This window comes from Protomyctophum bolini (genome assembly GCF_963924005.1).
Source record: "Protomyctophum bolini genome assembly, chromosome: 1".
NCBI lineage: Eukaryota > Metazoa > Chordata > Actinopteri > Myctophiformes > Myctophidae > Protomyctophum > Protomyctophum bolini.
The window spans coordinates 51,098,623-51,125,107 of NC_137862.1; the positions used below are offsets into that span (position 1 = coordinate 51,098,623).

A 26,485-nucleotide genomic window follows, 5' to 3' on the forward strand; every position below is an offset into this window, starting at 1 on the left:
ATGTGGCCATGACACACATTTACTATTTAATGCGTTCAAACAAATATCACATTGTCGGTCAGCCTTAATACTTTCCTATGTATATATGCTGCTGCATATACATCATTATCTGCACTTCCTTCACAACATCATTCCCACAACATATCCACTTCTCAGCTGAGCGCCGTGAGGACATGCGACAGAATGAGAAGGACCCGGTCATTGGCCACTCTTCCAGCAACATCTAACTACTCACTCTCCTTCTCCCAGTCAAACTGTATACTGTACTACATTTATCACATTACCTTCCTTCCACAGATGACATACAAGTTCTCATTACTTCTCATAACACAATATTTACATTTCATCCCTACCTTCTCAGCTCAGCAACATGACGACAGGCCCCAGAGAAGGACACGCAGCCACTAATTGGAAACACCTCTGGCAACAGGTAACTACTGCTCTTCCCATTACCAGTGTCAAGCATTATATCTACTACAACTACATTTTCATTGACTGCCTTAATGCAGCATTATTAACACACAATTGTTACACAGATTAACAGTTTAACAGTACTTCTCAAACTAACACAATATTACCCTTTCACCACTACCTTCTCAGGTCAGCACCATGCGGACAGGCGCCACACAAGGACACGCACCCCCTCATTGGAGTTTTGCCTACCTATACTACCTGTATTCCTAAGGACTAATTATCCTTTATCCTTGACGACATTCATTATTCATTCAGTCATTTGTGTACTGTTCTTTAAAACCACTGTCCCCCTGCTCATTACATTGCTCCCAATTACTGCTGCTAACTACCTACCTCACTGTTCATGTTCATACTCAATACCTTTTTCTACAGTAATTTCATGTTACTCACTACTATTACACTTTCTCTTATATCCAAAAATAAAACAGCCTATGACAAAATATGCAGTGTGTTGTCCACAGATACAGAAATAATTAATAACCCATCCGTTTCTACACAATACTGGGTTTACAAACACAGCTGCAACATGAAGTGGAGTCTGTCAACTCCCGCAATTTCCTTCTTCCCATATTGCGCTGCAACGTAACTCTGGGATGAGCTACCCAAAGGGCGGCGAGATTCTAGTGTATACAGTTAATATGTGCGTGTGTGTTTGTGTGTGTTAGGTTGCGCACAGGTGATGAAAAACAACCATGCTGTTTTCGTGCTCAGACCTAGCCAGCCACCCACCCAGCCACACACATAGCTCCGTACCAGTCAAAAAATCAGACCCGTCTGAAGTGAGTGGTGCTGTACTGTACTTGTACTGTACAAGCCCTCCTCCCTGTCCTGTGTGTGTCTGTGTGTTAGGCTGTGCAACACTTGGTGGTGAACAAATGCTATAATGCTATTTTCGTGCTCGGACACAGGGACCCAGGGACACAGCCACACACAAAGCTGTCTATATGAGTGGTAGCACCACTCAAAAAATAAGCTTTGTTGGTGGAGAGAGGGCTATACTAGCCTAGTAGCCTATTTTGACTAGGCTAGCCCTCTCTTCACAAACAAGCTTATTTTTTGGGTTATCATCCTGTGGATTCGTGGACAACAATTGCAACCTGTAGCTACTGTAGATTCATATAGATCCGTATTAAACTGACACACAACCATCTGCCGAAGATATAGAATTCTCATGACCTACCCTTGACTCAACTTTGAAAAGCCTCCTCCTCTCTCACCTCACCTCCGAAAATTGGATCTTTCTCATGTCTGGGGCAGGGGGGGGGGCTGTGGTCTTTTGGTGGGTGCAGGAGATCTATCGTCCACTTTTCCGCTTGTTTCTTTTTTATATATTTTTAATTATACGAATAAAAGAGAAATGTCAAATATGAAAGTGTGTTGCGTCACATCACGAGAGAGAGAGAGAGTGTGCGTCGCCAGTGAACGGTCACGGACGCCACCCCCCCCTGCACCTGCTACGACGGTGGAACAGTCCGTGTCTCCACGCCATGCATGCCACAGCCACATTGTGGAGGCAGGCAGGCAAGCAGCAGCTCCTACAGAGCAGAGCAGAGCACGGCGGAGCGGCGTGAAGAACAACACGGAGGATTATTATTATTAATTATTATTATTAAGGTGGCTGCTGGTGGTGGTGGTGGTAGGCTATAGTAGGTATACCGGGTATAGCTGCTGGTAAAAGAAAACAAAAAACAAAAACATTTGAGGAAACTGTACAGGGCAACTCGCACGCACGCACGCGCGCACTCACACACGCACTGCACGCAAATGGATTTCCCCGTGGCGTTGTTATCCCTTGTCTTTTTCACCAAACCAGGTAAGCTGCATGTCGACTCATAGTGTGATTATACTTTCATTACCTGGCTGAGTGGGTGTGTGTTCTTCTGGCTGAGTGGAGTCTGACTATATTATGTGCATGGACGTCGGGGCTTGTTCGTTCGTTTCCAGCTTGCGCGCGTGCAAGGTGGAAATTATAAGCTTATATTGATTTTGTCTTTCGGGGGTTCTTTAGGAGAATATAAACCACAGTTTATCAGTTTTACTCTTAGTACTTTTCCGGTTCTCCTATCAATTAAGCAGCAGCATCATGTTGTAAAATGTCATTATGATTATTTGCCATTGCCAGAATTGTTGTTGTCCAGGTGATTACCTGCACCTGGGCACATTCAGCATCTTTCTGAGATAGTCTACACTGGCAGCAGCGCAGCCTGTGGACCGACCGAGGACGGTTGCATAGAAATTAGTGGCTTTTTGTTTGTAATATTTTTTTTAAGCATGGCCATTTCGGTAATGACCAGCTCAGTTTGAATTAAGCGTTTTTAGGCACCCATGCAGGTTCCAGACAGTACTCTGAATGTCTCTGCACGAACATGCTCTTAACCTTGATATTTCTTTTTGACAGTATTGGCTTTTGGAACAGATCAAGATTACCAGATCGATGTCATCAATGAACTTGACCTGGCGAATGCTACTTATGGAATTACCCAAGTGGCAGGGCTTCACAACGGCAGCAAAGCCTTCTTATTTCGAGGTAATTTATATGTATACCTTCTTATCTCTCTGTAAAGCCATCTGTTGGTGCATTCAGTATAACTGGACTTTTCCTTTGTCTCCTCTGCTGTTCCATGGCTACACTCTTGATTTCAGACAGTGTAGCCACACACACACACACACACACACACACACACACACCTCACTGTTTCTCATCAGTTAATGGGAGCAAAAGCCAGCGCCTTCCTTTCCGCTTGTGAAGATGTTGAGCTAGAAAACTCCAGGGAGCCACCTCTAATAATTATCCTCACGTTTAATCTCTCCCAGGCAGCATATGCTCAAATCCCTTCCAGGCTACATTTGAAAGTCGAATTGGAAGTACATACTGTATGTAGATGCTTTGAATGCCATGAGTTCTCTCTCTCTCTCTCTCTCTCTCTCTCTCTGTGACCTCCACCAAATCAAATCCTCATTGGCTGGTGGTTAGTGGAATGTCAGGAACATGTTTTAGGTCGAGGTGTGTAACGTTGGACTCTCACTATATCGCCACAGATTGGAGATGTGATGTGGTCAATCAATGCAACATTGCTCTTTCTGGCACTTACAATTCCAGTACCTCTCTATGCTTTGGAGAGAGAGAGAGAGAGATAATTGAATGTATGCAGAGAAAGAGAAAGCGAGGGATTGAGAGAATTGAACGTGTGCAACGGGAGACATTTTGGTTCCCATCTCATTTTTTAGCATGGCATTGATTAACTGTTCTGGCAACCATTGCTATTTCCTGTGTGTGTGTGTGCACAGGCTGTGCGCATGTATTATGTGAAATAATGTACTAATAATAATGTGATGTGTGCATCTGTGCACATTGTGTATAGGCAAGGGAGGGGGATGCATTGGAAGTGCTTTAAACTGCACTGGACATAGTGGGCAAGTGGGGGGTCAAGAAAAAATATATATAATATGTAGTAAAGAAATCTACATATTGACACATAAACCTTAGATGATATATAAAGGTGTGTGATTCCTTATCAAAACTTCACTTCACAATATTAATTCATCAGAGGTGTTTTTGTGAATGAAAGACATAGCATGGAGGTCTCCTCTTCTATAGACAGTGACATCCTCAGTTGACTTTGTAATGCAGAGTGTATTGTGTGCTCTGCTGCTCTGCTGCGTGCAACTGAAATCCAATGAGGATTGGATCAGAAAGTTGGAGATGATGTATGTTTTAGAGACCAATATACTTCTTCTGACCACTTCATCCCTGGTTTTCAAAGTCCCATAACACGCTGGCTCTCAAAGTAGGCTCCAAGGATCTCTGTGGGTCCTTGAGGAGGTTCCAAGGCGTCCATAAACCCTATTTTACATTTCGGCTATTCAAAAATAGCTGATCTAAAAGCTCAAAACGAAAAAAAAAAAAAAAAAAACATTGCATGGATGCACCTGGGATGTATCCTCAGTGATGTATCCCAAGGTCATCGGGGTTTCGGGTCTCGCAACATCATACCTCTCACTCAGGTGACCCAGCCGGGGTGATCAAGTCCCGACTTACGTCCCAGTAGCTACCCACGATCAGTCCTATTAGGGGCCACACAGCCCGCTCGCCCCAATACTCTGCCGGGACTGGGAGGTCTGGTCCGTTGACTATCATTGCGCACGTTATGGGGCAATGACACGTGAAGGCTGTTTCATATGTGAACACGTGCAATGATAGTCAACAGACCAGCGCGTTCACGATTTTGCCCAATCCATCCCAGAATGCAATCTGGTCCTACCCGGAACGAGGAGTGAAATCGCCTCTTGAGCAACTTAATGCAAGTGGATGGGAGGAGAGATCCGGTGACGTCTCTCTATTAATATTGCCTGATTCCATGTGAATGCAGCATAAGACCTGAGGCAGATTTTACAAATGGTATCCAAGCCGACTAATAATATATAGGATTTATAAAAATACATTTTCTCAACTCTTTGGTGAAAACGAGCTATATTCAACTGCCAATACCTAAAGAACGGAACATCACAGTCACCCTCCCACCCCCTTCGTCATAGAAAAAAAAATATTCTGTGCGTTTTGGAAGTTTAATACTCAAAAGTGCTGGCAAGGCCTAGATAGACTTAGGCTATGGCTATGCAGGAAACTCTGGCAGTTAACGAGTTTAACCCATTCTGACCTGAGATCAGATTCATACGAGGTTTCCACTGGACACACACTGGTCTGATGAACCCATTCTGACCTGAGATCAGATTCTGAAAAATGTCAGTCGTTCTTCGATTTTTCAAAAATAGCAGACCTACAAGCTCGTAGCGCGCCACTCGGTGGCGCGCTATGAGCTTGTAGATCTGATATTTTTCAATAGCTAAAGCATAACATGATGCCAACACCGAAATGGGTTCCCAGTCAGAATGGGTTAATGTCATGGATGTGACTGTACTGTACTTTTCTGTCTTCGCAGGCTATCGGCGCCTCGCATGCTACTTTTTTTTTTAGAAAGAAGAAATATGCCAGACGCCTCGCAGGCTACTCCTTTATAAAGAAGAAATAATATGCCAATCTTTGATGTGCTCCAGTGAAATGTTATCGGGTTTGTGGTGGTGGGCAGAGGGTTCACATCAAATGGAACAGTCTGTACCACTTTTCTAGGGAGTCTGGGCTCTCTGTATAGCACAAGATAATGTTGGTTTTTAATGTCAAATTTAGATAACTGAGTTTAGGTCACAATTTCAAATCCTGTAGTGTAAACTAAAGTATGCAGTGTATGACTCCCGGTTTAAGAAAGCGCTATGCACATACTGTATACTGAATGGAAACTGAATTTGATCTTGGGAAGATCTCCGTTTCCAGCAACAAGCTTTTTAATAGACCTTTTAGAGTTCATAGGAGTTAACTTGGAGCATGACGTTTTTCTATGGTGTTCTTTTGAAGACAAACTGAGAGATTTTGTTGTTTTGCCGTAACTTGCCTCACAAGTCATTAGCTTCAGTTTACATCTCAACCTCTCCCTCATGCATGTGTTGTCGCTATTTATACTGCAACCCTGCTCTGACTGCAGAGAGAAGGCTTGCATTATGGTGGCACAGATATTACCCTGAACGATCTCAATGCAGGCTAGTAGCCCAGGAGGACGGGGGCAGTTCACAGGCTCCGTGCAGCTAAACCATAGGCTGTGGCTGTAAAAGTCGAAGGCGCCACAGTCCCTGTCCCTGGATCCATTCGAGGCTATCAAACCGTTCATCTTTTATGTATGAACTTCCTGGCTGTCCTACTGCTGGGAGGAAGGAGGGGGACACTGGTCCCACCTCACAGGAACCATAGCAGAGTTATTCTGTTTGAATTATTCATCTTACATGGGGGTGATATCTTTCAAAAGGGGCAGGCGCGTCTATAACTCTATATGTTGCCCGCTTGCTGTCAAATTAAAGGGAGCATAGATGGACGGCACGCAGGTGACAACAAGGTGCTTCAATTGGATGTGGGGGAATTATGATGTACTCTCATCGGCAATGGCGGATCATGCACACATTTCACGTCTGGACTGAAAAGTCAACAATATATTTTCCTGGACAGCATGTTCTGGCTTAATAAAAAAAAAAGAGAGAAAATAGAAAAGTGCCCTTCTTGGAGAGCAGATCTCTGCCAGGCCTGCTTGCCTATACCCAGGAATGTGTCAGTCATGGGGTGCAGCAGGACATGAAGAAGCTGTCTGGGGAATTATCTTGTATAAGATAGGTCCGGCACACACATCTTCTGAGGCAATTACAAGCAAATGGTATGTAGTATCATAACCCTGTCTGACAGTCATTCACCTGAGTCACAAGATCATTTATGCCTAATCTGGTGGGGGTGAAAAATCTGGTTTCAACAGTGACATTTGTAGCATAATATGGGCACCATATGGGTGGAAGTGAAATTGCGTTTTGCTCTGTGTTTGGATTCGAATTTGGGTTGGACAGTGTGTGCAAGGCTGCGACATGCAACTTTCCATCACTCTCTGTCAAGCCACCCCCCCCCCCCCCCCCCCCTCATCTAGACTGAGTGGCAAAACATTGAGCAGCATGGAGTGTTGGAGTTTGTAAGCGCTCGTTGGAAATCACTCAACCGCCCTGCTTAGCACCCGTTTCTAAATGTCACATAATGCAGTACAGGCAGCAAAATGTTGTTTTATTGAAAACGAGCACTTCCCAACTCTGACGAAATAATCAAATGCAGGGCATTTCTTGACGGAAAATAGCTCATGCCGTTTCTATGGTGGATTTTTATGAAACAAAAACTTTGCAGATGGAGGATAATTCAAGCTTTTCGTACAGCTGCAATGTTGGTGAGTTTAACATTGTTTAATGCAATCAGACAGGACTTTTCTGTTTTGATGAATGGGCTGTCAAGGTCAGAAAGTAGTTTTTTTGCCACTCAGTGGGCGTTCCCGCATAACTTCCGGGTACGATGATGTCACGCACATACCCTCTATTCCGGTGTTTCTTGTCTCACCCTGGAACCTCAACAGCACCCACAGTTCGGTGATCCTGTTGTCCACCGATTGACACGCACGCACTAACGCACAGATTGTCCGCGCCGCTCACTTCACTGTGATTTTGGCATAGTTTCTTGCGTCTACAATGTTACCTTCAGTGGTGCCTCATCATTGCCAATACTCCGGGCCACTGCGTTGGTGTTAACATTATCAGATGACCAGAAATGTCACCTGCTATATTGCTCATCTCCAAATTTCCCAATGTAAGGTGAACAATTAGCACAGTAACCCCAAGTGTAGGCCAATTAAACTCTTATTTATCTTTTTTACGCTGCTCATTGAGGGCATAAGGAATGAGCTTTCAGTACCTTATCAATCAAACCTGATATAATTAGGCTGTCTTTGTCCTTTCCGAAAGGCATTGTCCTTTTATTTTGATTACACAGTAATTGTACTTTCACTGCAGTGGCTTTTATAACCTACTAATATTTTTGTAATTGGGAATTGGTTTGTTTTATAACTTGTCAAAGCAGGCTAAACCTGTCCAGTAATTAGTTGTGATGAGATGGGCGATAATGAGAAAAAAACAATAAAATGATGACACAGTCATCATAGATCAAAAGCTCCCAACGTGTCGAGATATGAATATGATGCATTGTGAGTTTGTAGACTAACTATTGTATTTTTAATTATATATTTTGTAATGAATGGTTTTGGACATACGAAATTTCCACCTGACGGCAATATATGGTTTTGGTCATACAAGGTTTCCACCTGACAGCAATGTATGGTTCTGTTTAAGCAGGTTCCATTCAAACTGGCTACTATGACTGCCTATGAATTCCACAGCCCTGGGTATACAACCTGGCCTGGTGGGGATATGCGGCCCGGGCCCGCCCCCCCCCCCCCCCCCCCCCCCCCCCCCCCCCCAGCGCTTACATCAAGTGAGTTGTCTCTGTTGCGCACCGACAACGGCTTGAACAATGTCAAACTGTCGGGATTCTGTCATGATTGTTGTAACTTCCCAGTTAGATCAATGTTTAAATGATGAAGTTGTAGCATAGTAGACTTGCGGAGCGCACGGCAAGTCGGCAACTGGCACGAAAATTCGCTTCTCTGTCACAAGCTTGTGGTTAGATGTTCTATTGTAAATAGCAGACCTAACATATAGCTCACTAAGTGGCGCGATAATGAAGTTTCAAAGATGTATACACTAAGAAATAAAAAATATAGGGTCTCATTGACTTCCATTATAACGGGGAAACGGCTCTCAAGTTAAGTCACATAAACAAACGCAACAAAATCTGATTCTGACAGTTTATCACCTCAGGAAAACTTTTATTTTCGTCTTTTAAGATAGATTTATAAAGTTACTATTTTGGTTGGAGATATACTGAAGCAGTACTGCGACGTTCCCAACTCTCGCGGAGACATTTTGCGAGGTTTCGTTTGTAAACAAGTCGCCACGCTGTTTGAGATGCACCCAGCTGCAGCCTCGCGATACAAGTAGTCCAGACACAGATACTTCTTCTAAAGTGTCTTCTAAAGTGTCTCCCTCAAACACCATTGTGTACGTTTTTAGCGACAAGCGGACGGCATCAATTGCATTTGTTTACAACACCGTATACTGGCTCAACGGCATTCCAATAATACGCTTCAGAGTGGGTGTACAGATTTGGACCAATTCGGTCGGCGTGGGCATACCTACCAGATCTTTCTACACATTTGTCAAAACAAGACAAAGTTGACATTTTTTATTAATTTAATTTATCAGAATCAGCTTTTGTTGCGTTCGTTTATGTGCTAAAAGAGTGACTTTGAGAGCTGTTTCCCCGTTGCAGTTTGCCCATAATAAGGTATACGAAAACAACCCAAACCTCTAAACAAGTGGTCTTACCCTTTAAGCTACTCCAATTTCCACATGACTGTTGATGCTGTGAGTCTTCATGCTGTGCAGACGGTGTGAGTTTGTTAAGCCGCGTTCACACCGCCAGAAGCTAGAAAAATAAGGCAATTATATATTTTTTTAAATAGCGGCTGTGTATAATGTTGATTTGGCAAGGGCATAGAAATAAATACAATTGTGTATATACCCAGCCCGTCGTGCAAGCAATTAAAACAGCTTGTGTTTACATGTCTGGTCCGGGCCTTTGGCCCCAAGTCTGCCCGCTGTCACTGATCGACCCTCGTCCCCCGGCTGCCCGCTGCCACAGACCCTCGTCATCCGGCTGCTCGCTGATAGTCCTATCTCGGGGAGGTATAGAGCGTCGCAGTCCCTCTCCCTTTCAGAACGAGTGGCCCAGGAAATGAATCCCAATCCATTTTTCCCATAGACCTTTTAAGCGTCGTACGAAGCCAACTCTTGTTGTGACAAATCATGACGACAAACAAAAGAATTCGGGCCAAACAAAGAATTAGAAGTAGAAAAAAACACTTTTTTTGTTGTTTTTCTTCTTTGTAATTATTTGTTTGGTCCAAAATATTGTGTGTGTTGTCATGATTTTGTCACGACAAGAGTTGGCTTCGTACGACGCTTAAAAGGTCTTTAAATAAATAATTTAAGAAATGCCTATGGGAAAAATGCAAAGGGGGAGGGACTGCGACCGCTTACAGCATCTGCAAATGTAATGTTTTCTTCAGATGATTTGAAACGTGGGCAACTAGTAGGCATACTTTTATTACTTCATTAATAAATAACCATTATCACTGCGGCAAAACGGGCGATGGCCCAGGGTCTTTTTCTCGCCTGCTCGTAGTCGGCACAACTTTTCCACAAGCCAGGCAGGGGGTTGCTGTAAATAGGTTTTCAATGTATATGAACCGGGATGCAGGGATGGTCTTTGAGATGAGGGCATATTTGGCATTTATTTTGTTACAAATTGCAGCATTTAACTCCCATTTCATTGTATATGGTTAGAATGTGGCTACAGTATATTCATGTAGAAAACAAAGAAGAAATTATTATAACTAAAGCTAGCAAAATACATTTGAATAAAATAAATGCTCTACATATTATTTTGGCTATATGAAATGAAATCTCTAATTCTGCCAGTTTTAACTGTTAATACATCTTTATGTTTTCATTACACATTACACAATACATAAAAAAAATAAAAACGAATGCTACAAAACATGCAGGAGGAGGTCATGGAGGGGTTAGGCTGTGCACACAGCTTCATTTGAAGATGACTTGGGTTTAGCTTTAGAAAATACTAGGGTTGCTAATATTTCCTGTAGTCGGCCTTGGCACTTTTTGGGGGTGCATTTTATGGGCATTTGTGTGTGGTGGCACCGGTCCAACATGCAACGGTGTCGGCGTTTGTTACACGATGTGTGTTTCCCACTCAATCGGGTCTAGTCTGCTTGTCTTGCTCAAAAATGTTCTCCCGTCTTTCTGTCGGACGGATGAGAGAGTTGCGACAACTCCGTTCACTGTTTATTCGTGGAGCTGCATGAGTCACTGAACGGTATGTTGTCGTCACTCCCTCTCTCTCTAAACGGCTCTGGTCTCCAGGCTGCGCTCCGCTCACCGCTCGTCTCTGAGCAAGATGGCGGCGCCCGTCAGTGTTGTTGTTATTACAAACTAGTGGTTCTACAAGGATTCCTACGTGGATTATATTGTTTATAACGTAGGATGAGGTCGGATGCTGCAGCCATGCAAAATGATCGTGTCCATGGATTATTGTTTTACCGCATTGTTTTACCACGATATATATATTTTCACGTGGATTATTATTACTGTACATGCTGAGTACAGTAGTGCATCCCGTGGACGCAGAGGTTGTTGGTGTATTGCGTCCCTTAACGCAAAATGCAGGCAATTTTAATCTCTGGGGTTGTTGAACTGGTCAGTGGGCTGTTTGCTATGACTGTCCTAGGGGTGGGACAGGTGGGTAATCGTGGGTCACAATGTGAATTGAAACCCACTTATTCCTGATAACGGTTGTTATTGAATTTATGAAGGCAGGGATCCGACACGAAAAAAACGTTTAAACTATATTGGTTAGTTCTTTGTCCATCTATCTAGATCTGCTCATTTAAAAACGGGGTGTGTGTGTGTTTAGTCCACGGTCAGCGACGGTGTCCAGTGGTCCGACTCACAGCAGCACAGCCAGGCTGGTTGGCTCCGGTGAGAACCAGCATTACTCTTCATGCCGTGCCGACGATGGGAATGGCTTACGACATTGAGGGGGCAGAAAACACTGCACGGTCAAGCGCTGTTCATGCAGCCTGAACTGGGACAAGAGCTATTTTAAGCTATGTGAGCCGCCATTGGACTGGCCCCATGAAGTGAACGGAGTTGTCAGACGACAAACTAGGTGGCAAACTTGTTGTGGACATTTCCAGGGTATTCTTTGACCAGCAGCTGGTTAAAAAAAAAGTCCTATTTGAGTCAGAATGTTGAACTGCATTTTGTGTGTCCGCACGCACGCATGCATACAATCACTGTCGGTGACGCTTTGTTCAATGAGGCATCAAATTAAGTTAATGAATGAATGAATTAAATTGCTTAATTTCATTGAGATTCCCTCTAAAGATTCAGTTTGGAAGCCCATCACACGTCTATTTTGAGTTTCATCACAATTAACATAATTGGTTGTTGCATGCAGTGGGGTTGATAAATAAATTTCTTTCCCAATACAAATACATTAATGTGGAATTAGTTTAAACCAAAACCTGAAATATTTAAACTTTTGGAAAACAAATGTAGTCCATGAAGGGGGGGGGGGGGGGGGGTTCACAATAGAGGCTACAAATTTGGTCCTGGAACTACTGAATTACAGGAATACAGATACAAAAGTGATAGAAACTAGTAGAGTAGCTACACTCTATATTCATAGCCTTTATCTCCATTTTATATGAAAGTAGAGGATCAGAGCTACAAAATAAACCTCTTTAGAAAAACCCAACTGTTTTTTGGAACCTTTTTGAAATAAGTTTCTTTCTGAAGACTCGGGTCTGAGAAATCCGGCTTAAAAGTTTTCAAAGGATTTTCACACTTACTCAAAAAACATATTGGGGAAAAGATATTTGATAATATGGTTTTCATTTTAACTTTAACTTGGAACGTGACATACTTTAACGTGATCTCTGATTTGGGGTTATTCTTACTGAATTTTTAAACGTGAACAGCTACTTTCTCCATTGTTTTAGAACAATCATAACAATACTGTAGTACCGCATAGCATTTGCTACCTCCAAATAAGACATTTGCAGTGTTGATAAACACTCTCCCACGATACCTATGAATGCTGCACAGAAGTACAGCTGCCTGCCTGATAGTATGTGACCTTTGAAACTGCAACTATGGGCATCGGATGTTAATATATATTTCTGCAATATTGTACAAATTGCAATGGCTAGTATCTGGACAACTCTACACACTGACTGTTGGATAGAAAATATAGGGATAGGCATCAAATATGGGCGCATCCAATATACATTGGGACAATTCATAATGCAAATATAGTCTGTAAAGTCCGTCTTCTACCGCTTATCCAGAGTCGGGTCACGAGGGTAATCGCTCCAGAAGAGAATTCCAGACTTATCCTTCCCACATTAGCTAAGCTAACTAACTAGGGGATCACGAGACGCTCTCAGGCCAGCATGGTGATACTGTGTAATTCCCCCCCCATCTGGTTCTTGATCTGCCCCGTGGTCTCTTCCAACCTGGGCATGCCTGGAAAACTCCCCACTTCCACTTGCTGCTGTTCATGTAAAGGAGCAGCACCACTATACTCCGAGTCCTCTCCTTGATGACTGAGCTTCTTGACTTGAGATGCCAGCCATTCCTTCTGAGAAAAGCTTTTTGTCTGCCTGTGATTTCATTCTTTCAGTCATGGCTATTGATTATCGATTTAAAATACTAATGGAAAATAAATAGGCCTACTGTACATCCAAAAATGTTAATTTTCTTTTCTTTTTATTTAAGTAGCTGCTACCACGTTTTCCAAACGGGAGCGTTCCAAAGTGCGACTCTGACCAGATGTGCACTCTGCGAGTGCACATCTGGTCAGCGTTTTTTGTTTTCCTCAAGTTGCTGCTGCTGGAAACTTGTGAGCGTAATGTGGGACGATTTAGAGACAAACTAGATCTCTCTCGTCTGTGTCTGTGATGTTAAATAATCATTCAATGCAGTGTTGATCCGTCGTATATAAATCACGCATTATGGATTTAGTGTTACCCATGACAATAACGACGTGGTAGATAAAACGCATAGACTGTGTACAATCACTATGCAAATTGTGGATTATGGTAGCGGGCAACATAAAAGTGACAACCCATCTATTAACATTGGTGTCTCCAAGGACACGGAGGAGAGGGAGTTGGGTAGGGAAGTATAATATAATCGATTTGCAAAAAAACAAAATTGCTAACATAACGGCCCACATTTCGTAACCAGGAGTAGTTCACCCAAAAAAAATACTTTTTTATTTTTTAATCAATTGCCCCATGAAGACTTGAATTAATGGATACTTTTTGTTGTCGCTTTGCTGAGACAATAATTTGATGACCCGGTCAATAGACTCAGTAGGAGACTCTTTGAGTCTCCACCGTCTTACTACGACAAAAACAAACCAAAAATAGCCATGAATTCAAGGCTTCATGGAGAGAGAGAGAGAGAGAGACTCTGCCATATGCAAATGTTCACACCTCGGAGATGTGACTCTTGGCGTTCTGTGCAGGCGCTATACTGTAGGACGGTGCACACGAGAGGATCAAAGCAAGCTGGATTTGAAAATGACAGGAGTGGTGACTGCTGCGTCTCAACAAGGCGCGTTTGTCGTTTTGTTTTAGTTGCAGGGTTACCGAAGGAAGCATGTAAACATGTCTGTTCTTCTCCCTTCTTGCGGTTCTTCTCCAAGCATTTGATGTTGTCCTACAGTGCTGTCTCTAAAGCACGGAGGAACACGGGGAAGACAGAGTATAGCTTTGATAAAAACGGCGAAGGCTCTTTCAGTCTCTGTATTAAATGACTCTTAACTTGCAGTTGTTGTTGCATCTTTCACGCAAAGACAAAGGCATCCAGTTCGTAGCAGCCAGGTTTATTAACGCCAGAGGGTCTTAAGCTATAGCGTGCAACTCGGTTGTTCTTGCATCACCGTGACTGTACCTTCCCGAGGATGGGAAGTGCACAGTACCAACACACGTGTATGTGCACGCACATGCACATCTTATAGAGGCAGAGACCACAGTAGTTTATCAAGATTGCGTTATGCTCGGCTTCTATATCTGCATGCTCTGGCAGAGGCTAGTGTTTGTCATGAAGGTAGAGGAAACATCTGGAGTGCTATTTATTTTAATAATTCATGCCTCTCAGTTCAGTTCACAATTCAACACGCACCCCCTGGACTAAACCCGTAGCTTCCTCGCCAAATGGAGTCCCACTTGAATAATCTGTAGGCTAGATGTGTTCGAAACAACACATGTGGAGACATTACTCCATGTAGACATGCCACTTTGCGTTTCCTTTCCTCCGTGCTGTTTTCTCATTTGGCCCGGAGAATTGATGCACTGTTTGCTCAGACATGGCGATTAGGGAGGCGTCGCGTTTGCATCGTTTATGTAGCTATTTTTGGTGAAGTAATGCAACCGCTGTGTTCATCGTTCATAGGGTTCTAGCTCTTATCGATATTGAACTGTCAGTTGTCATCACACTGTCATCACACGACAGCAGGTGTGCCTCTGTGTGACATGTGTGGCATATTCGCTCTGTGTGAATTTCGTGGGCTTGTGACAGATGATTTTAGTAGCTGTGGTGCCCTTGGATGACCTTAGGATGAGTTATTTTGTGTGTTATCTTGTGTGTCCTGTCCTGATCCTATCTCTCTGGGCATACTTGGCATGCTGCCTAGTGACCACTGTAGACCACACTCGTCTGACCCCCCCCCCCCCTTCTTTCTTTAAAAGAGAGAAAAGCTGGTGCTTAGTGTTACCTAGTGTTATATAGGTTGTCACTGAGAGAATGATTAAGGAGGCCATCGCTCAATGCTCAGGTTATTTGCCATTTTGTTTTTGACATCTAATGTGGGGCCGGTTAGGATCTCTAAGGGGGACAATTTATCACAGACAAAAGAGGGACCATGTCTGCAGATGCTGTTATCTATCCCTTTTCTTTCGTAGTAGAGCATAATAATTAGGATGAAGCGCTATAGATAAGTGGCTTTGTGGTGACAGGATAGGGCCTGGTTGGTTGGCTGGCTGCTGTGCTTCCACTATTCTTGTCTGAAATCCACTGAATGGGTTGAGCAAAAATGAGAGAGAGAGAGAGTAATTAAGCAGTGCCAGAGCTGATGGGGAAGGCTGTCTGACTCGCCTCACGGCTTGAGCTCTACTGGAGCTCTGTGGGGGGCTGTGGTCCCCCAGTGTGGGCCAGGCTCCCAGTAGTGGGCCTTGCACAAATGCTGATACTGATACACCACCTCGAAGCACTCAGCGTGCCACTAAATTAGTTCACATCTCATTTCCAGGTATTTCCCCCATGTGTAAACTGTGTGCGTGTGCGTTTGTATAAATGTTTAAAGTGGTTGGGAGCGAAGGTGCCGCGCCAGTGCCAGTGTAAGCATGTGTGACTGAGGTAGGATGTAGAGGCTGCCAGCAGTGGTACTGAAACCTGCCCCACAGCACACTGTGTATAGTAGGTACCAAAACAATTGACATAATTGTATACCACAATTGTAGTCCACAATGTCTCGTGGATGATCTTGTTGTGATCTTGTACATCTGCTATTTTCGATGCGCAACACTGTCTACGGTGCAGCATAGCATTATGTTGCGTTGTTGCAGGAGGAGAGACAAACGGGAACACTCTGGTTGAAAATAAATATGCAGGCCCGGGTGGCTAGTGTAGCAGCTAACCGGGCTACCTAGGCTGCTAAACCTGCCTGACGGTTTGTCGCGGGTTCGACTCCCGATCCCGACTACCTATGCTGCGTGTTTCTCTCTCCATTTCCTGTCACCATACTGTACAGTCTATCCAATGAAGGCAAAATAATACATCTTAAAGAAATATACACGCAATGCTATTCAAGCCTATATGTTCAACAACCACAGTCCCTTCGGTTTTTACAAGGCTAAGGATTAGCTCTGGGTTAGCGTTAGCAGGAGCTAGATTATGATTGCATGCTAGCAGGCGTGCTCTGGTCCATAGCTCAGATTAGAGTTATGGACCATAGTTTTGAGCCATGGACCATAAATTAGAGCTATGGATGCACCTGGATGCACCTGGGACGTATCCTCACTCCGAGTGATTTCGGTTTCGGGTCTTGCAGACATCATACCCCTCACTCCGGTGACCTAGCCGGGGTGATCTAGTCCTGATTTATGTCCCAGTAGCTACCCTCGATCAGACCCACTAGGGAAAGACCAGGGCCACACAATCCATTGGATCCACTCCGGAACTACTCTGCCGGGACTGGGAGGTACAATTCCGGCATGTGGAGGGACTAGGCTCTGTGGGTTGACTCCTGTCCGGGCCCCTCCTACGTCTCACCAGGTCCACTCCTGCTCTCACCAGGAGTACCGCCAGGACCTGTGCGTTGCACCAGACTCCCGGCATATATATTAAAATTAATATTGACGAATAATCTGATTTTGATTTACAGTGTCGTAGCGTTTTGATAGTCGAATATTAGATTATTCTGTTAATGCACTTGCGTGTGTGTGTGTGCAAATATAAATAGCCTTTAAAGGGCAGACTGCAGTGATTTTCACTCCGCTCTGAAGGTAAACGTTCTCAGTGTTTTAAAGCATGTAGGGTAAAGTGAGCGTGGGAGTGCACAAACTGCATATGTGAACGCTGAAGACAAAGTGGATGTACTTAACACAGTTGTTGTGGAAGGCCCAAACTCGGAAGTGAGAGTGTGAGTGGGTTGCTATCCCCGCTGTAGAGGTAGGCCTAATGGATGAGAGAGAGAGAGCGTAATTCACTTCACTCTCCTTGATGACTCATAATGGAGTGCTATGAACTAAGAATCTCGACAAGTTTGCGCATTTGGCCATCTTGGTTCTAGGCTTTCAGCGTCTCGCACATAATAGATGACACAGCAGGACACCACCGCTTGGTGTATTGCCGCTGCTCGCCGCATTGCCACTCGGCACATTGCTGCGTGGCGGTTTTTAGCATTTGTGACTCTTGGTCGCGCCTCACAGAAAGGAATGAGGCTTCATACAGGGCCAAAATAAAATGTTAGAAGAAACACACAAAACAGGGTTCATCAAAGTTTCATTATTCTATAGGTTCATCAATTTTTCTATCGCCGAAGACTTCCTGAAAGTGTGAGCGGGGCTGACCTGTGTAGGGGACCACAGCCCCGCACAGAGATGTGAGCGGGGCTGACCTGTGTAGGAGACCACAGCCTCACACACGGCACAACTCTTCTGATCTACAGTCTTTGCCCCCAATACCCTCTTCTTGCCTTTTTCCATTTGATTTTTTCAGCCTGTGTTTTTCCTTAGTTGCTTGCCTTTCAACACATTTTTGTCATTTCTTTCATGCAACACTTGAGTGAAGAATCTTCATTCTTTTTTTTTAATGGCACAATCTCTTCCTCAACATTCCCACGTGTAATTTCAGCCGGGGCAACTAAGGGCCATTTCAGTCGAAATGTGAGAGTGAAGTTTAGTGTGGTTGCTTAGTCTTTGGGGGGAATTGCGATTATCTGGCTCACACACGTGTTAGTGTTGCGTGTGTGTGTGAGTGTGCTCGCGCGCGCGCTCGTGTGTGTGTGTGTGTGGGCGTGCTGTTGCCGTTCCAGTCCTTGTTGTGCAGCCTGGGGTTTCTACACTGCCGATGGTGCCTCTGGGGCAGCAGAAAGCAGGCTAGCTCCTCAGGGACTCTCTGCTGCACACTGTGCACTAGATGGACGTAGAGATGGATGGAGGGATAATTGGAGGGAAGGATGGATGATAAGACATTCTAAGCAGCACCTCTGGCTAATGCATCCCAGCCTTTTCTCTGTTTTCCTGGCCCACTGCACTATACAACATTATAAGAAAATTCAATTAAAAATGAAAAGAATAAGACACTTTATTTGTACGGTGCTTCTCAAAACCGAGTTAGAAAGCGACAAAATGTGAGAATTAGGGATGTCAGGGGTTAACCGGTTAACCGGTTAGCCGACCGTTAAGAAACATCCGGATATTTTTATCAGCTTTAACGGTTAATTTGCATAATAATAAATACGTGTTCTGATCTTAAATCCCTTTATTTTAGATCGTTTTTAGTAATAGTACAACATAAACATTACAGAGACTGTACTTGTCACTGTACAATACTTTAAAACAGTTGTCATGTTGCACACATGCCTAAAATTGTTCTTATTTGCACCGCCCAGCTTAATTGTCACACTCCAGGCTGCATGAACAGCGCTCTGGCTCGGTTTTCTGCCCCCTCAATATCCCAAAGTTCTCTGTTGTACTTCTGGCTAGTTGGCTACAAGGGTAGCTTTGCGGACTTGCGGTAGTCAAAATGTAAGCGAGTGACAGCGAGACGAGATGAACACATGTCGACCGTATAAATGCAGAGACCTACTTGGCATTATTAATTCCATTATTGGCCATTTGGCCTGGACGGAGAACGTTTACAGCCGCTGCCGCTTCCTTCTCCTATCCGTCTCCCCACACTGGGCACTGGCACGGCTTACGGCTATCAAGTTAGCCATGTGCTATCGATGTTTGAGGGATTTCTCGTCAGCGAAAAGTCAACAAACAGAACACGGTGACATGCTTGCTGATCTTCCTTAATAATAATAAAAAAAGGCTTAGCCCATGCGTCCAGTGGCTTTATAGGTAGCTCAGATCTGGACTGGATTTATTTATGTTTTGGACTAGAACTGGCGGACCTCTGTACTGTAGACGCGCATATGCATGCATCATGCAGATGCGATGCATTGTTTATTGATGATTAAGCCTACAACAATTTATTCATATTGTTAAATGTTGCTTTTTTGTTTGTCTTTTAAAAAAGGAGCATAAATAAATGTATACCATTCGTCTACCAACTTTAATTATGTAGCCTATACAAATACATGCATATTACATTTGGGTAGCCTATTAAAAAAAATAAAAAAATCAACCACTATCCGTTAATGACCCGGTTAATCCTGTCGGCTAACCGGTTGGGAAACTATCCGTTACTGACATCCCTAGTGAGAATATACAGCAGCGTGTAAAAGTGTAAAATCAAAAGATAAACTCAAAAGGCATACTTTAGAGACAGCAGGGTGAAAATGCCAATACATAAGTAAATATATACCATAAAAGGTTAGATTTAATGGATGATAGTATACTGACTTTGCTATTAAATTGCATAATACTCCTCCTGCATTACAATTATTTGACCGCTTCCCTGCCATAACCATATTTTGAGCCAGTTTGGGTATAGGGTTGCCAACTGTTTCTTGAAATCAGGAATCTGGCACCGTCCCCATCTTATGGCTGTGCTACCCGTTGTACACTATTACCATATTACTGATATTATGCCGTTATTTGTGCTTTGCGGTGTGTCCAGGGTCAGTTTAATTAATCCACAACACAAGCGATTGCTGTCATTTAAAGTTCTCTATAACCATGCGTGAGTGATAATTCTCTGTATCAAATCTCATTTTATTCCAAGGCAATCGATGTCAGGACTGCCAATTTGCTCTCCCATGGTCAGAGAGGAAGAGAGTGTATAAGATTGCACTGAGCATAACCCGCCTGCGCAGCCTGCTCTTAATAATGGCATCTGGCACGATAATATTTTTAATTAATGTAACGCCCAAGCCACACCTATATGCATAGTGTAGTATGTGTTTTCGGGCTAAGGCCGGTGGAGCTCGGCCACGGGAGCGCCCCTTGCGCCATGCTAAATCTCCAAATAGTGGGTAGCGCGTCTTGGGCACAAAATAGGGCCCCCGAATCTCTTTGCCAAAAATAGCCAATCTACAAGCTCACCATGCGTTGTGAGCTTGTAGACCGGCTTCTTTGTGTGTGTGTCTGTGTGTGTGTGTGTGGGGGGGGGGGGGGGGGGGGGGGCATGTGTGTGTATGGGAGGGGGTGTATGTGTCTGTGTGTGGGGGGGGTGTATGTGTGCGTGCTAAAATGTGTTTTACTTTCAGGACATTGTTGGTCAGGGATACTGTGGACAGTCCGCATGCAGACACACACACACAGCAATGATTCAGTGTGACGGCGGTCTGCTGTGTCAGTAAATGTGCTTCCCTGTGACACACACACACACACACACACACACACACACACACACACACACACACACACACACACACACAGCAATGATTCAGTGTGAGGCCGGTCTGCTGTGTCCAGTAAATGTGGTTCCCTCAGACACACAAACACACACATACACCCTCCCACATACACCCCCCCATACACACACATACACATACCCCCCCCCCCTCCACACACACACACACACATACACCCCCACCCCCCACACGCATACACACATACACCCCCCCCCCCCCCCCCCCCCCCACACACACACACACACACACACACACACACACACGCAATGCTTCAGTGTGAGACTCTGAGAGCTGTGTCCAGTAAATGTGCTTCCCAGTGACATGCAAGGTCTTGTTCCGCGTTAATGTGTCCAGTTGGTGGCCACTGCCTGCTGCTGAACACTGCCCTTGTTCCACTTTTCTGTCCTCCAGATAACCTTCAGAGCAACACCGTGGTACTGGTATAGTCTGTAGTGGATTTGTCTGCTTTATGTGCCATTTGTTGTGTCGAGAGCTGTGTTACCGCCCCCGTCAACTTCCCTGCTGTATCTGTCATAGAGTGGAAATTGCATTTGGTCTAATGTCACAGAATGTACAGTGCCACGTAGAGCAGCATGATAAATGGTCAACTTTACATTGTGGGTTATTGCTTTATTTATATTTTGTGTTTCATTTTGATTATGCATGCGTGTTCCATTTCTGTGTTATTTAATGAGTGCCGTGCGCTATGATAGCGATGGACAATGAACATTATGCCACAGTATTGTTTACCTGTCGGGCGCTCTGGCCAGGGCGTGTGCGGCCTGTGACACGGACGGGTCGGGACATTCATTCGCCAGTGAAAACTCCACGCCAAATAAAAGGTCCACCTAGATCCCACCTCTCTCTCTCTCTGCTCAGACAGTTGCCTGCTGTCGCCGTCGTCGGAGCACGCCAGACCTCTCTCTATCTCATGTCCTCCTAAAGTTCTCCCTACATGTTGTAGGCCAGATAAAAGTAACCCCTTATCTCTCCACGTTGTGCCCGCGGATTGGACTTCTCTTCTCCTCCATACGACCCCGTGGTTCGATGTCCTCCTCCACGTCGCTGAGATCGAGCACTCCAGTCTGCAATGTCAACGCTCTCTATCTTCTGACTAAAGGAAAGTAACAACGCCTGTGTGCGTGTTTATCACAGTTGAAACTGCCGGTTTTGGAGAGGGCTGTCACTCATTATACGTTCTATCTGTGTGTTGAGGTGCTGGTGCCAGCCTGATGTGGTGACGGCGGTGGAGCAGCCCGTCGCAGCTAGAGATTTATCATTGATATGCTCGTCCTACTCCTTGCGAAAGGAAAGTAACAACGCCAGTGTGCGTGTTTATCATAGTTGAAACTGCCGGTTTTGGAGAGGGCTGTCACTCATTATACGTTCTATCTGTGTGTTGACAGCGGAGCGTCAGGACGCCGGATAGTGGCGACGCGGAAGTCCAGGACTGGGACAGTGTGGATCGGACCTAAACTAAAATTGCTGTCTCGTCACGGTTGTGGCGAGGTGCTATACCCAGATCGTATTCACCACTGGACTGGACTGGTATTTCTAACCCCTGAATCACTGACTCTCTCCCCCCTAGTTTTAACGGTGCTGCTTGCTATTTTTAATGTGATTAATTGCCTTAATGTGTTGAATTGATTTTGCCTTAATGTGTTGAATTTAAACTGTATTTGTTTTAAAGAAAAAAGGGTACCCTTGCATTTCCATATTGTATTGTTTAATGAATTAATATGTTTAGACTATAATAAAAAGGCTTTTGTACTTTTATACCTTATCCCTTTGTGTCGTGTCATTTGCTTTGTATTGGTGTGAACTGGAGTCCGAACCTGAGTAGTAACAACTCTCCTAAAAACCTGTTACATATCCACCACAGTTATACAGGCCCCGTCGCATCCTTGGCTTAAAGCAATGTTGAACCTTGGATTGTGGATAGTGGTGGGTATTGTCTGCCACCTCACAACGATCGATATGTATCGCGATACAGAGCCACGATGCGATATATATATATATATATATATCGATATATTAATTATACGCAGGTCCGTCTGAAACTCGTCCAGTGACGACGTTCCGCTGTGAAAAAAATAGTGCGATTAAAATGTTAAAAAAAAATAACGCGATAATTTTTCTGTAGTTAATTGATCTCAATTAACGCGTTAAAGTCCCCGACCTAATTGTTAGCCATTTTCTGCCGAATATTTTCTGCGGCCGAATATTCGGTGCATCACTAAGAAATAGTGTATTTTCTATCTAGACATACTACTTAATCATCTTCTGAAGCTATTCATCTCTTCTCCGGTCGACACAGAGGGGTGGATAATACGGTCTCGTGGGCCCCCAATTTCAGTGGGCAGAAGTTCACTTAAAACTTGTAGACAACATCAATCATCAATTCATAGATGGTAGAACCAACATGAGAGCAACTCGCTTTGCAGTTTGGACGCGTGCATTATTTATGGCATGAGAAGTGGAAAAATATGATGTTGGTTATCAAATAGCTGAGCGGGAACATGCCACCTCATTTTAATGGATCCCCTTTAGTATTTATCCCAGAGTTATTCTTATCTCTCCAGCATTACTAAGCGCGGGGAGAGACGGTGACAGCAGAGGGGCACTAGTGCATTGTCAAGTTATCTGTGACACCGCTGCTGTCACAAGCTTGAATTTGTCTCAGTATTCAAGTTTTATTAAACACATAAATTGGTTCCAATGAGCTAGAACATGACTGTGAAGTAAAATATCTATGTTTTCTTAATTGGCCTAAATCAGCAAAGCAAGAAAAACAAAATGAATGAAAAAGCCTACTGAACAGCCTATAGGCTTGTTGTTTTGAGAAAGTACTGTACACGTTTTGGGTCCTTCACGGGGGGAAGCATGGTGGTGACGTCTTGGGTCTTCACGGGGGGAAGCATGGTGCTGACATGTTCCCTTGCAGACCTGGTTTGAAGGCGTGATCCATTAATGGACTCTGTAGTCGGTATAGGCTCTCGTCAGCCAGCCAGCCAGTGTGTGTGTGTGTGTGTGTGTGGGGGGGGGGAAAGGGGGGTCAGTGGAATGTCACTTCACTGACTGGGAGTGTGACAGCAGGAGGCCGAGTCCAAGGGCAGACAGGCCACTGTTTCCCTGGGGGAGAAATGAAATGCCCTCACACTGAGGCGGGCGAGTGGCCCACTCCTCTGTCTTTTACAGCTGGACACACTGGACCCAGGTGTCTCACTCACAGTGCCTGGCCTTTGTGCTCGGGGCACAGATAACATGCATATTGATCAAAATACACACATGTATGGACCTGTGCGTCAAAGCATTACATGTGTGTATTTTGAGCAATATGCATGTTATCCACACACACACACACACACACGCACACACACACACAGGTACAGCGGAAGAGGCCACTGTACCTTTCCTCTGCAGTTGTGGCACAGAGCCATGCAGTGAGTGCATTGCCGTGGGGAGTGTGGACACGCGCGTCACGCACACACAGGCAATATAACCATGCACGTACACACACATACACACGCACTAGCACAGTATGACATTGATCTACATGTCTCTTGAATTATGTTGGTGACAGCATTTTAAAAGTAGGTTATTATCGTTACATAAACTGCCAGCATGCTGAAAAAAGGATTTATGGTGTTTAAATATGCGCGTTCACCCGGGTGTCTCATCACATCTCAACACTTCATGCCGGCTCAGGCAAGGTCGCCAGCTTTAGAGGCTTCCGGACACCAAAATGGGTTCCCGGTCAGAATGGGTTAACGTGACCTCCTGATTCGCTTTAAAATTCTCATGTCTTGTTCTTGTCGTTTTCTCCTCCTCCGGCATTCTGCAGATGTGGGGAGAGCTGTGCACGCTCCGGCACACATCACGGAGAAGGTTGTGGAGGTGTTCAGGAGTAAAAATGAGTTCACCTTCCTGGCCTCCATCCAGCAGAAGTCGGCCACGTCGGGAGTCATCTTCTCCATCCACGAGTCGGAACACAGGTAACGGTAATCTAATACGTTTTCTTTTATTATTGAAGCCAGTCTCATGCCCCGAGACCGAGACCATCTGCAGGTGAATTTTCAGCGTACAATTTCCGATTGCCCCTGCCCCTGCACTGCATGTCTGTGGATGAGTGGGTGGGTGGGGAGAAGGGGAGAGAAGTTGTTGGAGAGCAGAATGCAAAGACGTCTGCCTGTATTCTCTGGACAAAAACCTGAGCAGCTATTCAGGAACTTGAGATTGACCTGAACTCAACAAGGACTGTTGAAAGGAAGAAGGGGATTGCTGAAGTGCTGAAGTTAAGACATGTGAATACATAGCGCATTTGGACTAGAAATTATGGCATGCTGATAGAAGGCTACTGTAATTGAACACATCCCTATAATTCATGTTTTTATATGCCTCTATAAAATAATAATGGAGAGAGAGGTGAACATGGCCGTAATGTCCAAGCGCTGCCCCCGTGCGGAGGCAGAGTTCAACAGCCGCACTGAACGGCGGCTGTTGAATTAAGAGATTGTTTTTGTAATTTCTTTTTTTACTGCGGCCTGCTTACACTATGGTTTTATTTATCTACAGCTTTATGAAAGCATTGGAATGCCACACGTCCGCTCTCACTCTACGCTCCTTGTTTGATTTCCGGGTTATTCGGGAGGGCTGTTGTCGTCGTTAGCAGTAGCTCATACTCATACTATCTTTCAGGGCGCTACAAATCTATCTACACATCCTGTAAGTTCACTTAAGAAATACAATAAAGTATAGAGTGTCGCAGTCCCGCCCCCTCGAGAGACCCGGAAAATAAATCCCCGTTCATTTTCCTCATAGACTTTTCAGAAAGTATTTATTTAAAGACGTTTACGCCGCGGACAAAGCCAATTCTTGTCGTGACAAATCGTGACGATAAACACAATGTTTTGGACCAAACAAAGAATTAGAAAGTAGAAGAAAACGGCAGGTTACAACACTTTTTTTTGTTGTTTTTCTTCTTAGTAATTATTTGTTTGGTCCAAAATATTGTTTGTTGTCATGATTTGTCACGACTCGAGTTGGCTTCGTACGACGCTTAAAAGGTCTTTAAATAAATAGGTTTTGAAAAGCCTATGGAGAAAAGGAATGGAGAATAATTTCCTGGGCCACTCGTCGTTCTGAAAGGGGGCGGGACTGCGATGCTCTATAGCTCTTATTTTGAAGAGTAAGGGGAAGTCGATCTGTTTCACTCCCAACGCTCCTAAAGCGGCAGCACCTGTCAATCATTAGTAGGCTAATCAAATCACTCGTGGAGTTCCACAACCGACTTTTTCGCTTCTAAATCCCTTGTTGCTTGTGTGCGTCACTCAGCAATAACAGAACACAAAGATGTCTCTCTCTCTCTCTCTGAGACTGTGACACTATTATAATATATAGCATAAATAATAGGCCTAATATAACACTTTCCCTCTATCTGTGACTGTGATCAGCTCCTCACACACACATACTGTAACTCCTCTCTCATGAATGCACGCCTGCTCAATCTCAGCAACTGTTTGGGTAAATGTAGGGTTGTTGGGAGTCGGGTTCGGCCGATCGTACAGTCACCTCCCCGGCCCGGTACAAAGTTCTTCTGCCAGTGCATTGCGCTGCATTTGGGTGAAGTGATGATAATATAAGAACACATTAAGCTGTATTTGGGCGAAGTGATGATACTATAAGAACACATTCAAGTATCTGACAATGTATAAATTCAGTAATTCACCATACCAATTTTCATGAGACTGTATTGTGGTTTTCTAAAAACATGTTTTTCTTTTTTTGGGGGGGCACTTAACCCCTCCAATT

The 26,485-nt window shown here is 44.3% G+C and overlaps 1 protein-coding gene across 1 annotated transcript in view; it reads left to right on the forward strand.

The window, feature by feature from the left end:
• Window positions 1-2,238: 2,238 nt before the first annotated feature.
• The window catches only part of LOC308312882 (protein kinase C-binding protein NELL1-like), a gene marked incomplete at both ends in the record, with an annotated part of 297,622 nt that continues 273,375 nt past the window's right edge, over window positions 2,239-26,485 (forward strand). The window contains 3 exons of the mRNA XM_080759648.1: window positions 2,239-2,287; window positions 2,873-3,001; window positions 24,519-24,669. Coding sequence (XP_080615774.1) covers window positions 2,239-2,287; window positions 2,873-3,001; window positions 24,519-24,669 — 329 coding nt within the window. The remainder of the gene's footprint in view (window positions 2,288-2,872; window positions 3,002-24,518; window positions 24,670-26,485) is intronic.